The sequence below is a fragment of the Stegostoma tigrinum genome, chromosome 13, assembly GCF_030684315.1.
Source record: "Stegostoma tigrinum isolate sSteTig4 chromosome 13, sSteTig4.hap1, whole genome shotgun sequence".
Classification (NCBI taxonomy): domain Eukaryota; kingdom Metazoa; phylum Chordata; class Chondrichthyes; order Orectolobiformes; family Stegostomatidae; genus Stegostoma; species Stegostoma tigrinum.
In genome coordinates this window covers 68,860,712-68,874,424 of record NC_081366.1, presented here as the reverse complement: position 1 = coordinate 68,874,424, position 13,713 = coordinate 68,860,712, and the positions used below count along the sequence as shown (strand labels likewise).

Sequence of the window (13,713 nt, the reverse complement as noted above, 5' to 3'; positions counted from 1 at the left end):
AGGGTTTCAGATAGCGGAGGAATATTGTTTACAGCCTAAAGTACCACAATGTCATGGTCCAAGAGTGTACAATTTAAGATTAAAGGTATGCTATTAGCAACTCTGTAGCACAAGGAGTTTCAGGCAGTAGACAGCATATATTTACTCACTCTTAAGAAAGAATATATGTGTCACCCTTAACTTTCTTTGAAAGATCAAAGAGATTAACCAGCAAAGATTACAAGGTTTTCTTAACAGGGTTTTACTTAAAGTCATTGATTCATTGTAATAGAGTCATACAGCACAGAAACAGACCCTTTGATCCAACCAGTCCATGCCAAACATAATCCCAAATTAAACTCATCCTACCTGCTCCTGGCCCATATCCCTCTAAACACTTCCTATTCATATGTCCATCTAAATGTTCTTTAAACTTTGTAGGTGTACCCACATCACCACTCCATCAGGATGTTCATTCCACATGCGAACTACCCTCTGTGGAAATAATTTGCTCCTCATGTCTTTTTTAAAATCTCTCTCTTCTCACCTTAAAATGTGCCCCCTAGTCTTGAAATCTCCTATCCTAGAGAAAAGACAACTACATCAACTCTATCTATACCTCTCATTATTTTATAAACTTTAATCAGGTCCTTTCTCAAACTCCTAAGCTCCAGTGAAAAAAGTCCCAGGCTATCCAGACTTTCTCTATAACTCCATACCTGGCAACATCCTGGTAAATCTCTTTAGAACCCTCTCGAGCATGATAACAGGGCGATCAGAACTGGATGCTGTATTCCAGAAGAGGCCTCACCAATGTCCTGTACAATCTTATCATATTGTCCCAACTCCTATACTCATGGGGCTGAGCAATGAAGGCAACCATCCTGTCTACATGTGATGCAAGAGGGAAACTCAACAATGAATACAGTACCCTAAGAGGAGAGATGATAAGCCATTACGACATCTATCAGACATGTCTCACGTCTGACTTGTGAAAGAAATCTATTCACTTTTTGGATACATTGGCAACAATAATGGAATAATGATACACCCACAGAAAACAAACATGATTAAGGAGACTCCACTTCAAAATCAGTTCATGTAACGCAAAGATTTTTTTACCCCAATAGTAGTTCTTTTTGTCTCATTTGGTTAACTAGAATGGAGACCACACCAAAAGAAAATACAAGGGTGGTGCTGAGACCTGTATCAAGAACACACTTTTTCACAAGTTCAAGGGGATGCTGACAATCACAGCTGTCCTCTCCTACCACAACCCATTTTTTCCAATTATCAGGGCTGCTGATGCTGCGCTCCCTGGGTAATCAGCAATGGACTGTAAGGGGCAGATGTACTGGTATCACAATTCTGCACATTACGCCTCATGGGCATTGTCAGATACAGACATACCACACATCATCATAGACAGAGAGGCTCTCTCAGTCACATGGGCTTGTGAGAGATTTTCAGATCACATGCTCAGCCTGAAAGTGCTAATGCAGACAGACCACAAACACTGATGAGAAAAGGTTGGCAAGGATACCTACACAGACAGAGACATTCAGGCTCTGCCTTATGTGGTCCTCTTATGAGACAATGGATGTGCAAGAGAAACTGCATATGATGGTGGGTGTGCTCTCCAGAATGTCAGACCACAAATTGCCAGAATTGATGTGGATCATAGTTGAGTCATATACTCAGTCCATTCCACAAGAAGTTCAAACAAGTAGGAACAGAGAAGAAAGTGAGAATGTATTGTTGTCAAAGGTTGGCTAGACCAAAGGTCCAATGGGTTGGCCAGGGAAACCTATCTTAAACACAGAGAGCATTTCATGATCAGAGAGGACTTGCTGGTGTTTGATGAAAGGCTGGTTATTCCAGCTTCATTGCAGGAAGATGTCTTGGTTTAAGATGCACCAGGGACACCTGGGATCACTAAGTGCAGAGCCAAGGCTCAATCATTTATGTGGTGGTCAGGGATCCAAAAAATGATTGAAGTTCTCATCACCAACTCTGAAACTTGTGCAATCCAGAGACCACCCATTATAATACCATACTGACTCAGGCAGGAAAACATCTTTGGGCCTGGAAGGAGTAAGGCAGAAAATTGAGAACTCCCTCCTAAGTCTGTGCAACAACGTCTATCATACTCATGTAACTTCTACCTAGTTGCTAAGCTGCAATAAACTACTTTGTGTCCCAGGCATCTTCTTGTTTGAGTACCAAGTGGTTTTCATCAGTATGAGATATGGTGAGGATCTGTGTGTATATACACAAAGCACTTTTCCTCCTAACTGTAAACATAAATGAGTTAAATTCTTAGTTAAACTAACAGGCATTAAATGCAAACATATCTTGCAGTTAATTGCTGTGGAACTGGAGAAACACAGCAGGTCAGGCAGCATCAGAGGAGCAGGAAAGTATCTGTTGGCTGGGCTGCTGTGGTGTATTTTTAGGAACAAGAAATTGTAATAATAGATTGCACATTTTCCCACTCTTTTCTGATTTTGTAAACATTCACTGATAGTTATAAATATATAGAATTATGCTTATTGCAACTCATTTTCTCTCGTTTCTCCCCTGAAGGCACCAGCTGGGTTTCTCCTCTACTGTCCCACCTGAGTGTCTATCCTGAACCCGGGGAAAGTGAGCAAAAGAGGAGAAACACAACCCTCACTAAGAAAGATCACCTACTTCCATCTTCATAACACTGCTCAGCTCTATCTCTGCCTCCAACCATCTGCTGCTGACAATCTCCATTGTGTCCTTGTTACATCAAAGCTTAACAAATGCTATTGTCCTCCAGTCTGGCCTCTCCATTTCTCACAAACGTGAACCATTCTAAAACTCAGATTTCCATCCCAAAAGGAGGTCAGCGAACCAAAAGGGTTTTCACAACCGTCAATGATAGTTGACCAGCCACCCAAAACAGAATGGTTCATTGAATTTTTGTTCCACTATAGAGGGAAAGGAACACATCTCCCAAAAGTGTCAACCAGGACAGATGGATTCTAGCCCAATGGCATTAGCACTACACAGCCTGCTATTATATTTGTGTTGATGTCTTTTTATGGGTTATGAATAAAGGATGCCTATTTCCAAGGACAGGCAGGTAACACAGAACCCCAGCCTTTGCCAGTGTGCACCAACATTTTGATAACAAGTGATCAGTTTTCAGCATCTTCTCCCAAGGCAACAGTCCAATGAGAAGAGGCAAATGGTTCAATTCCAGTTGCCTGCATGAGACATGTCAACCATACGTCTGACATCAGAACCTTGAATCAACTGCTCTACACACAACTCAGTTGTGGAAGGAGAATCCAGAAAGAAATGTTTTAAGGATGTTCCAAAGCCATCCCTGAAAGAAGTCAAGCCTCCTGCTGACTCATGGGAGAGACAGTCCATGCTTGACCAAAACAGAGATGGGAAGGCATCAAACACATCAAGAGGCTTCAGCAGGCATGTGCAGAGAGCAAAGTCATGTACCCTGCATGGGGCCTGATCAACCTTCTCAGTAGCCCACTGAGCCAGATTGGAAGCTAGTCATCCTTGATGTGAAGAGACCAATTAAACAGGAGAAGTGGTGGGTGCAAGTTAGCTCTTCCCACAGGGAGGAACCAAAACTGCAAAGAAGGATGGGAGACTTTAACTAACTATGCAGCATACGGACTGATGGGACCGTGGTTTTTCAACCCCTTTGATGGTACTCTCTCTCCTACGTTAAAGGGGTCAGTTTTAAAGACCTCAAAAGTGTCAATCTGGTCTCCTGTTACGATCCTGCCATCAACTCTCCAGGATTACTCTTAGGTGTCTCAGAATTTCAGGACTCAAGGTCTCTTTGCATTGATTCTAAATCTTCATTAAATGGCAGAAAATTCTCCCCTTCTGAGACCAGACCTGTTACCCACTAAAAGCATACACACTCACCAGTGTCAGACCTGTTAGCCACTATTGCTGTACACGCATACCAAGATCAGAACTGTTAATCATCAGGGTCAGATCTGTTAACCCCAGGGTCAGACTTGTACACACCATAATCAGACCTGATGGCCACTAGAAACAGTCCTGCACCTATTAGTCAGTCCTACACCCAGCAAGATCAGCATAATTACTCATTAATGCTAGATCCAGAAGCGACAGTCTTAAACATACCACGATCATGCCTGCTAGTCTTGTACCCACTAGGGTCAGACCTATACACACCAGGGTCAGACTGTACCCACCAGGGTCAGATCTACACCCATCAGGATCAGACCTACACCTATGAGGGTCAGACTGTACCCACCCAGATCAGACCTACACCCATCAGGATCAGACCTACACCTATGAGGATCAGACTGTACCAACCAGGGTCAGATCTACACCCATGAGGGTCAGACACTACCTACCAGGGTCAGACTTACACCTACAGGGTCAATCTTTTCCCCACCAGCGTCAGACCTGTACCCACCAGGATCAGACCTGTTCCCACCAGGATCAGACCTGTTCCCACAAGGGTCAGACCTGTTCCAATCAGGGTCAGACCTGTTCCAATCAGGGTCAGACCTATTCCCATCCGGGTCAGACCAGTTCCCACAAGGGTCAGACCAGTTCCCACAAGGGTCAGACCTGTTCCCATCAGGGTCAAACCTGTTCCCATCACAGTCAAACCTGTTCCCACCAGGGTCAGACCTGCTCCCACCAGGGTCAGACCTGTTCCCACCAGGGTCAGACCTGTTCCCACTAAGGTCAGGCTTGTTTCCATCAGGGTCAGACCTGCTCCCACCTGGGTCAGACATGTTCCCACCAGAGTCAGACCTGTTCCAATCAGGGTCAAACCTGCTCCCACCCGGGTCAGACCTGTTTCCATCAGGGTCAGACCTGCTCCCATCAGGGTCAGACCTGCTCCCATCAGGGTCAGACCTGTGCCCATCAGGGTCAGAACTGTTCCCTCCAGGGACAAAGCTATTCTTCATTTGCACTGGCCCTGTATCCATTCATGCTAGTCTTGTGCCGTACTTTACTCACAGTTTAAAATGCTCTATTTCCACCCAGCTTGGAAATACAGCCGTAGTAGTTATACTGCTGGCCATTTCTCACAGCTCACAAAAAGACAGCATCTCCCAACACGACTGACTGAAAATCCCAGTGATAAACAATGCAAAAATATTTCCTACAATGAAGTAATGTGAGAAATTGAATTGATAATAAGAACCTTTCCAGAATATAATTTGCAAATCCACTTGAGATACTCTGTCACAGTTGCTGTTGAGTCCCTTCAGGGTGCTACCATCAGCATGTGTGAAACACTTAATTTAACTGGCCGATCAGTATCTGGGGACCCTGTGATCAATATCAGCCAGACTAAGATACTCCTTATCAGTCTTTGTACAGCTTGTGCTGTCAGATAAACAAGCCCTTATCAGGTACAAATTTAAGAATAATTAAATTTAAATTGAAAACTTGCCTGCTATTCAACCTTTCGAATTCCCCCTCTAACCAAATATAAGCCTGAGTGGCTGGGGGAGGGGGATTGTTTGTTTGTCCTCCCCCTCCCACATCTTCATCTCCTGCTCGGGTACAGTCTCAAAAGACAGTCATGCCCTCAGGCATCTCGTCCAAGTTTCCTTACTCATATGTACCAATCCAGGCAGTGGGCATTAGCAGCTGCTATTTGGCCATGGGAAATATCACAGACAAGCCCTATGTGGCCTTAATCCCACACCAGGAGTAACACGTAAAGAGGTGGGGCTGGTTTCATTGTATTTTCCTTTCCTCCCCAGCTCCAGAGGTCATGAGCCTAGCTTTGAAGCATCCAAGCTCAGACCAAAGCACATCAACTTGGCTCTGCAGTTTTGTGACAGACCCCTGGGGAGCTGGTAGAATATGTCTCTCCAAGACCAGCGCCTATTACCATGCAGATTATTGTATCAGAGATAAAGGAGCAGCAGATGCTGGAGAATCCGAGATAACATGATGTAGAGCTGGATGAACACAGCAGGCCAAGCAGCATCTTAGGAGCAGGAAAGCTGATGTTTCGGGCCTAGAACCTTCTAGGGTCAGCTTTCCTGCTCCTAAGATGCTACTTGGCCTGCTGTGTTCATCCAGCTCTACACCTTGTACTATGCAGATAATCCTCCTTACTCCAGGGCCTGTGTGCAATGAGAAATAACCAGCTGCTTTACAACACAGTGCAGCCAATGTCCCAAGCACCAATCTTCCAGCGTCCTGCAGTGTGAATGAAGCAGAACTGAGGCATCAATTGGGTTAGCAGGGCATCTTTGTTACCCTCATTAGTTAGTTCTTGCATCTCAATCAAGCCCATCTCCAACTCATAAAACAAGAATGGTCCATGGAAATGGGAATAAAATGACTACAGTTTCCTCCTGCCTGTATGATTAGTCTCTCCTTATTGTAGACAGCAGTGTCCCAGAGATTAATTCTTAACTTCTAAAGAGAAAAGTAGGAAATAACTGTGAACCATGAAGAGCTTAGCGTCGAATGTGTCAGCGGAATCAGATAACAGGTAATAGCAGATGAAGTCAATGCAGAGAGTGAACTGATTCATTTTCGAACATAGAACATTACACAGAACATAGAACATAGAACATCACAGCACAGTACAGGCCCTTCGGCCCTCGATGTTGTGCCAACCTGTCATACCAATCTGAAGCCCATCTAACCTACACTATTCTGTGTACGTCCATATGAACATTTTGGTAGACAGAATTTGGAGAGATTATACAAAGGGATGGTTGAGCAGAGGGACCTGGGTTGTTATGTATATATCGTCAACGAGACATTGTTTGGAATGGAAGGTTTTGTTTTAAAAATAGGCTGGCACATTTTTTCACTGCTTGCCAAGAAGGTTGAAGGGTTATATAAGTTTATAAAATCACAAGGGGCACAGATAAGATAAATAGCAAAGATCTTTCCCCTAAGGTGGGGAGTTCCAAACTGGGGGCATATTTTTAAGGTGAGAAGAGAAAGATTTAAAAAGGGCATGAGGAGCAACTTGTTTACAGAGTGGTCACTGTGTGGTATGAACTTCCAGAGGAAGTGATGGATGCAGGTACAGTTATAACATTTAAAAGACACTTGGATATGTACATGAATAGGAAGGGTTTGGAGGCATATGGTAGGTGAGACTAGTTTAGTTTGAGAACATGGTCGGCATGGACTAGTTAGACCATGCTGTATAACTCTATGACTCTCTATTAGATGATATTAAGGGGCTTTAACAAAAGCATATAGTACCCTTAGTTTTATTAATAGAGATATAAAGTACAAGAACATGGAGGCTACATTAAACTTGTCGAAGACCCTAACCTTGCCCTCACCTGTAGTATTGCATCCACTTTTGGGAATACGCTTTAGGAAGGATATGTGAAGGCACTGAACAGCGTTCCGAAAGAATTCATGAGAATAGTTCCTGAGAGAAGGAACTTCAGTAATGACGATAGATTGGAGCAGTTAAGACTGTTTTCCTTGAAAAGGAGGCTAAGAGGGAATAGGATAGAAGAGTGGATAGGGAGTAACTGTTCCTACTCATTTAACAATCATGAATAAGAGTGCAGAGATTTGAAAGAGTTGGTGAAAGAAGCAGAAGTGACATGAGGGAGAATTCTTTCGGACAATGAGTGGTTAAGGTCTGGAACACACTGCCTGAGGGAATGGTGGAGGCAGGGTCCAGTAAAGCATTCAAGAAGGAACAAGAATGTGAATCAATCATTGGGAGCACCAGCACAAGACACACACACACACACACACACACGCACACACGCACACACGCACACACGCACACACGCACACACACACAATGCTGCCTATGTGATTAAATAAACCCATGTCTGAACATGCCATTTGTCTTTGAACACACAGACTAATGTATACACAAATATATATTAAAGTGAAGGACACAAACATGAGTTATTCCAACAAGAGCACTCCACACCCGTAATGATGGGGTGTCTGCACAAGGCTTCCCTCCCCTTGGCCATGAATTCTCCTGGGGATTGTAAGACAATTGTATTAAACTTTGAAGAGCTATTTACCGTTTCTTAACAAGAAAAGCTGTGCATGTGTTTGTGTTTCAGTGTAGTTTTGTAGCATCATATGAGCACCTCTGAACAGAATGTGGCTTGTTGAGCAATTTTTCTCACAGAAGTGTTGCTCTTTCACCAATTGGTGGGGGTTATAGCTTGGGGAAAGTTTGAACAGCCAATTCTTTGACAGTGGAATGAACCCAGAAGTACAGCACAGAAGGAGATTGTTTAGCCCTTCATGTCTGTGATGCCCAAAAGATGTGTAATACCACTTTCCAGTTCTTGATTCACAGCATTATAGATAATGGTGTATATGCTTTATGAATGTAATGAAGCTTTCTTCCCCTATTACCTTTCTAAACAACAGGTCCCTACTTTCCCTCAGCCTCCAAGTGAAAAGATTGGTCCTCGACTCCCCGCCAAAGCTTTTGACAAATTTTAACTCTACCATCCCTGGTTATTGACCTGCTGAGGAAGTAAGAGTTTCCTATAAACTCTACACCATTGATAAATTTATAAGCCTCAATTAAATCTCTCCTCTATTTCAAAGAAATCAATGCCCAGCCTACCCAATCCTTCCCCCTTCAACCTCCGGCAACATCTTCATAAATTTCCCCCATGCCGTCTCCCATGTGACCCGATCCTTCCAGTAATCCGGTGATCAGAACTGTTTGCTGTGCTCCAGTAGCTGGCGGATTAGTGTTGTGTACAGCTCTGCTCTTATTCTGTGGATCCTGTAGTCACGTTGACCCATGTGATGACAGGAGCAATAATCCAGGAGAATCATGGTCACCTCTGCAATCAGGCAATGGGTCAATCCTCACAGGCAGCACTGAGCCTGAGTGGAAAGTATCAACAGATAAAAACAAATAAAAATAAAAACCGCACTGGCAAGTTTCAAATGGCTACGTATGGGAGTTTGGTTTTTGGGGAACCTGTTCTGAAACATAAAACAAGCGCATTCTGCTGGTCGAACATGACCTCGAGCTCACTACAGGGCAAATTCTGGAATACCTTACTTTACTATGTGGTTTTAGACATGAGGAAGCCTGAAAATCAATGTTATATTGACTGTAAAATGACTCCATTTTTCTGCAGTGTGAAGAATATACTTGAAATAATAGTCGTTCACTGGCTGAACAATGCTTATTAACAGCAACAATTAAAGGAATGTGTTAATAATCAGCACTTCTGCCCAATTTAATGAATGCCAAGCTGTACTTTGTATAAATCTCATTTCTGACAAAGCCAATAAAGGCTTGAGAGCATTTAGAAGCTCAAGTTCCAGGGTGTTATAATCCGAAACCCTTCCAGGATCCACAGGGTTAAAGAGGTCACCTCTAATATAAATAATACAAAATCACATCTAACCCCTTGCTGCTTAGGCTGAGATATCGAGCCATTCAAGTCTCCCTTTTGTTAACATATGGTGCTGGGTGGGCCCCAGGCTTGAGAGCGAGAGGTGAATTTTGTCGGTCTGAGGTTTACAGGAACGGCCAGAGGGTGTCATTCAAATGGAAATTGCTGCCATATGTCTGCCTCCACCAGCCTAGGGGGTGGCCAGCAAGACTAAAAGAGAGTGGGAGACAGACAGAGAGAGGGACAGAAATGCAAGGAGCGCAAAGGGACAGAAATAATGGCAAAAGTTGAAACAAAAATGAAATGAGATAAGGAAGGGTCAAAAAGGTGGGGGGGGGATGGTAGAAAAAAACAAAGAGGCCTTACAGTCTGAGAAACAGAAAAGAGTGGAAAAGAAAGAGATGGGATCTTAAAGAGTGGATAATGCCAGTCTCCTTGCTTCAGAATGCTGGAACTGGGATTGTTAGAATGATAGGACGAGGTGCCCACGCCAGCAGTGACACCTAACGGGTTTCCCCACAGATCCGTGTGAATTTGCCTGTTTTCTCAGGCTGGTACGTGGCAATCTGGCCAATGTTGTGAAACTGAGAAGAGTGCCCAAAGGGGTGCCCCCTCGCTAATCTGGCAGGCACATTGCAACATATTGGGCAATTGACTTCTCTGGGGTCAATTGCTGTTTGAATGCGGTACAAAGGAGTCACGCAAAACAGCATTTGGCAAGAACACTGGCTTCAAGCTGACCATGCCCTTCCAGCCTTACAGGTGTAGCAGCAGTGGGTCCGCGGGGCACTGCGAATCAACAGCCATAAAGTTCACACATGAATATCAACATCAAGATTGCTTGTTCCACAACTGTGCCTATTCTTTATTTTTTAATTACTAATCAGGTATGCAATCAGCCACATCTGGATTTCCAATTAGCCACACACAGTTGTTGGCTCATGCAATGGTCGACACAGGGTTAAATAGCTCAATTTGGATTCCAACCTCAATGCTAATGTTGGAATTTCCTCCATTTATTCTATCTGAAACATACATCTCCTAAGTTAATATTCTACTATTCTATTTAAGTCAGTAAGTGCACGCTGGATTCCCAACTGGGAATGAACAGGACGACAGAGTCTTGATCACATCTAAACTCCACTGAGACGCTCTTGACATCATGAGATTGCAAACATGTGTGGAGTGCCATGGTGGGATTTGAACCCAGAACGTTAGCCTAGAGTTCTTTTTTATGAGTCCAGTGCCATATCCACTAATCTACACCACCCTTTCCACTCGCAGGAGTATCCCAGGTTCCCTGTAATGTGATTGACTTAATCCCACATCAGAAGATCCTGATGGGGAGGGTTGGGACGGCCTTCCAGTGGGAAGATGAGCAACTTTACTGGAACCAGCGAATGGAGCATAATACAACAGTGGCCATGCCCACGACCATGCCACAAAGCTGTGCTCCAGCTCTTTTTTTTAATATTCATTCATGGGATGAGGGAGTGACTGGTTAGGCAGCATTTATTGCCAATCCAAAATTCCCCAGAGGGCAGTTTAGAGTCAACCACATTGCTGTTGGTCTGGACTCACTTGTAGACCAGACCAGGTAAGGATGGCAGTTTCCTTCCCAAAAGGATATTAGTGAACCAGAGGGGTTCTGGTTCCCCTGATTCCCCGACAATCGGCAATGGATTCAGGGTTGTCATTAGATTCTTGATTCCAGACATTTATTGAATTCAAATTCCACCATCTGCCATGGAGGGATTTGAACCTGGGTACCCAGAATGTTATCTGCGTCTCTGGATTAACAGTCCTGCGATAATACCACTAGGCCATTGCCTCCCCCGAGTCTATAGGTGTGATTCTGTTCCTCTGATACTGTCTGGCCTACTGTGCTTTTCCAGCCTCACACCTCCAGGCTATGGCTTTCAGTATCTGCAGTCCCTATTGTCTCTGTGCTCCAGTCGAGTCTTATTCCCATCTTGGCAGTCACATTTATGTTCATTATTCACTGACAACTGCTTAAGTTGACACAATATGAGGTTATTTCATGTGAAGGAGAGAGCCCCTCTGTTAAAGAGTGCCTCCAATAAACATGTGCCTTGTTTGCCTAAATCTGTTGCTAATGTGACAGTGCACATTATGAAGTTTAATGCAACTAAAGCTCCAAATGTTTCTTATTAGTGTTATTCAAGTAATTGCTTCTGGATGCAGTGCCAGCATTTAGGCTTTATGTTAAGCTCTCCCAAAGGTTCACTTTGAATCTTCATTGCCCAGTTCATTGACCTAAGCTGGCAGTCGGAGCAGGGGTGCTAAAATTAACCTCAGTGCCTTTGGGCTAACATGGGCTGGGATTGAGGAGAAAAATCAGCCAGGGTTCTTGCTCCCAAATTTTCCGCCTCAGTTCCTGTCTGTGTTGGATGAAACAGAGGTGCAGGTTCAGCTGTGACACCTACTGCAGTGACGCAGCCTACTGTAACTCAATTCTGTGCTTAAAGATGAAGAACAGACACTTTGATCCAGAGCTTAACCAGGGACCCATACTCCAGCAAAAGTCAATGATCTCTGAAGAGTCAAAGAATTTTGGGCAACAGTGAAGAAAGAACAATCTAAATACAGTGACTGTTACATACTTATAGCAAACATGTGTAAGTCATGTGACATTCTTCTATCCTCTCCTCCTCAGAAACAAATTATATCAGGCTAAACAATGGTATGAAACTAGATAGGATTTAGCACAAATACAATGGGCGGAATAATCTCTTTTGCTGGTGTATCACTTGATAATCTAAGAACAAACCATTAAACAATGGGGAAGAAATGCAGTTTAATGGTGCACTGCTCAAGGTATATAATCCTTTCAATATCCACGGTACAGTGTCCATTCTGCCAGCAGCTGATATCTTTTCTCCTGCCATACCATGGTCCCAGCTGCAACTTCCGCAGAATTTGAAAAAATATTCGATAAGGGACAGTGTTAATGAAAAATAGAGCGTGAGAGAGAGAGAGAAAAGAAGAGAGAGGGAGAGAGCTATTTTGGTCAGGGCAGCTTTCAATTGAGCCTTTGGGAGACCTTAACTTAAAATGTAGATGCTGACACTGCATCCAGAAACAATCATTCCAACAGCACTAATAAGAAACACTTGGAGGCTTATTTGGATTGAACTTTATAATCATCACTGTCACATTAGCAGCAGACATAGTCAGGCAAGGCATATGTTTATTAGAGGCAATTCTTGCAGAATTACTCTCTCCTTCATATGAGGAACCTGAGTTAGCATAGGATCAGAAACCAATGATTTCTACTAAATTGACGGTATACACGTTTCCTTCACGTACCTCACTCCAGACCAGCATGGTGCCAAATATGACTTGCAATCCGTCAAAGAAATTATCTCCAATGATGATGACAGTGGCTCCTCCAGTAGTCCAGCCCTCGCTGGGACTGATGGCTTTGATGCAAGGGGTGGCTAATAAGGGGGAGACAAGAAAGGAGAATAAAAACAAGCTTCAAAACAAAAATATTATGGGCTTTTGACCAATTCCTTAAGTCACCGTGCAGGAGAAAAATACGTAAAGCAATCTAATGATGTGAGAAATCTTAGCAGGGTTTAGTTATGAGGCTTCGGTGAGTCCTTGTAACTGAGGTAATGGGTTTAAACTCTGAACTCTTGTCCAAACAAAAGCCATGAATTAACATTAATTCCACACTCAGTGGAATTTTCATTGGAAAGCCCAAGATGAACTGATGCCCTCTACAGAAAACCTAATAAACAGTAACTATTGTATTACTGTGAATGTGTAACAGGAACGCCAAAGACATAGGTTTAGAAACCATTTTGGCGCATGGTTCAAAGCAGCCCTCTTATTCTTAGCTGGATCATAACATCCAGGCCCAGCAGGAATCAAACTGAGGGTAAATGTCAGAAAGGGAAGTTGTAAGAGATGGAGAAGAGCTGGCAGGTTTTCAGTCGACTGGTATTTGTGTAACATGGTGCTTGGTTAACTATATCCAGAGGGAGCTAAGTGCTCTCAGCTGCGTCCAGCTCAGGAGTTTGAGGAGGTGGGAAGGGGGAGCAGTCAGCTGGTGCTCATTCCCCGATCACCATGGGGTAATCCCGACTAGACAAGAGCATGTGGTCCTAACAATTAACAGCCTGACTCAGCTCTCCTGTTCCCCACTGGTCAGGTTGTTGGCTGGTGTTCATCTTTGAGCTGGGCAAGGAACAAGAGGGCAGGCAACACCTTTGGAACCCACTAGCCTGCCTCAAGCTGGCAACCCCAGATTGAAGTTTTAAAGACTTGAGAACTTCAGAATGGAAGCAAGGTGCTAAGACTTATGAAAAATACATTCCATCTA

General features: G+C 43.7%; 1 protein-coding gene across 4 annotated transcripts in view; it reads right to left on the bottom strand.

Moving 5' to 3' along the window:
• ebf1a (EBF transcription factor 1a) overlaps positions 1-13,713 on the bottom strand; it is a 432,193-nt gene that overhangs the window by 150,240 nt on the left and 268,240 nt on the right. For all 4 annotated transcript variants that reach the window (XM_048543553.2, XM_048543551.2, XM_048543554.2 and 1 more), the window contains one exon: positions 12,693-12,823. In XM_048543553.2, the coding sequence (XP_048399510.1) occupies positions 12,693-12,823 (131 nt within the window). The remainder of the gene's footprint in view (positions 1-12,692; positions 12,824-13,713) is intronic.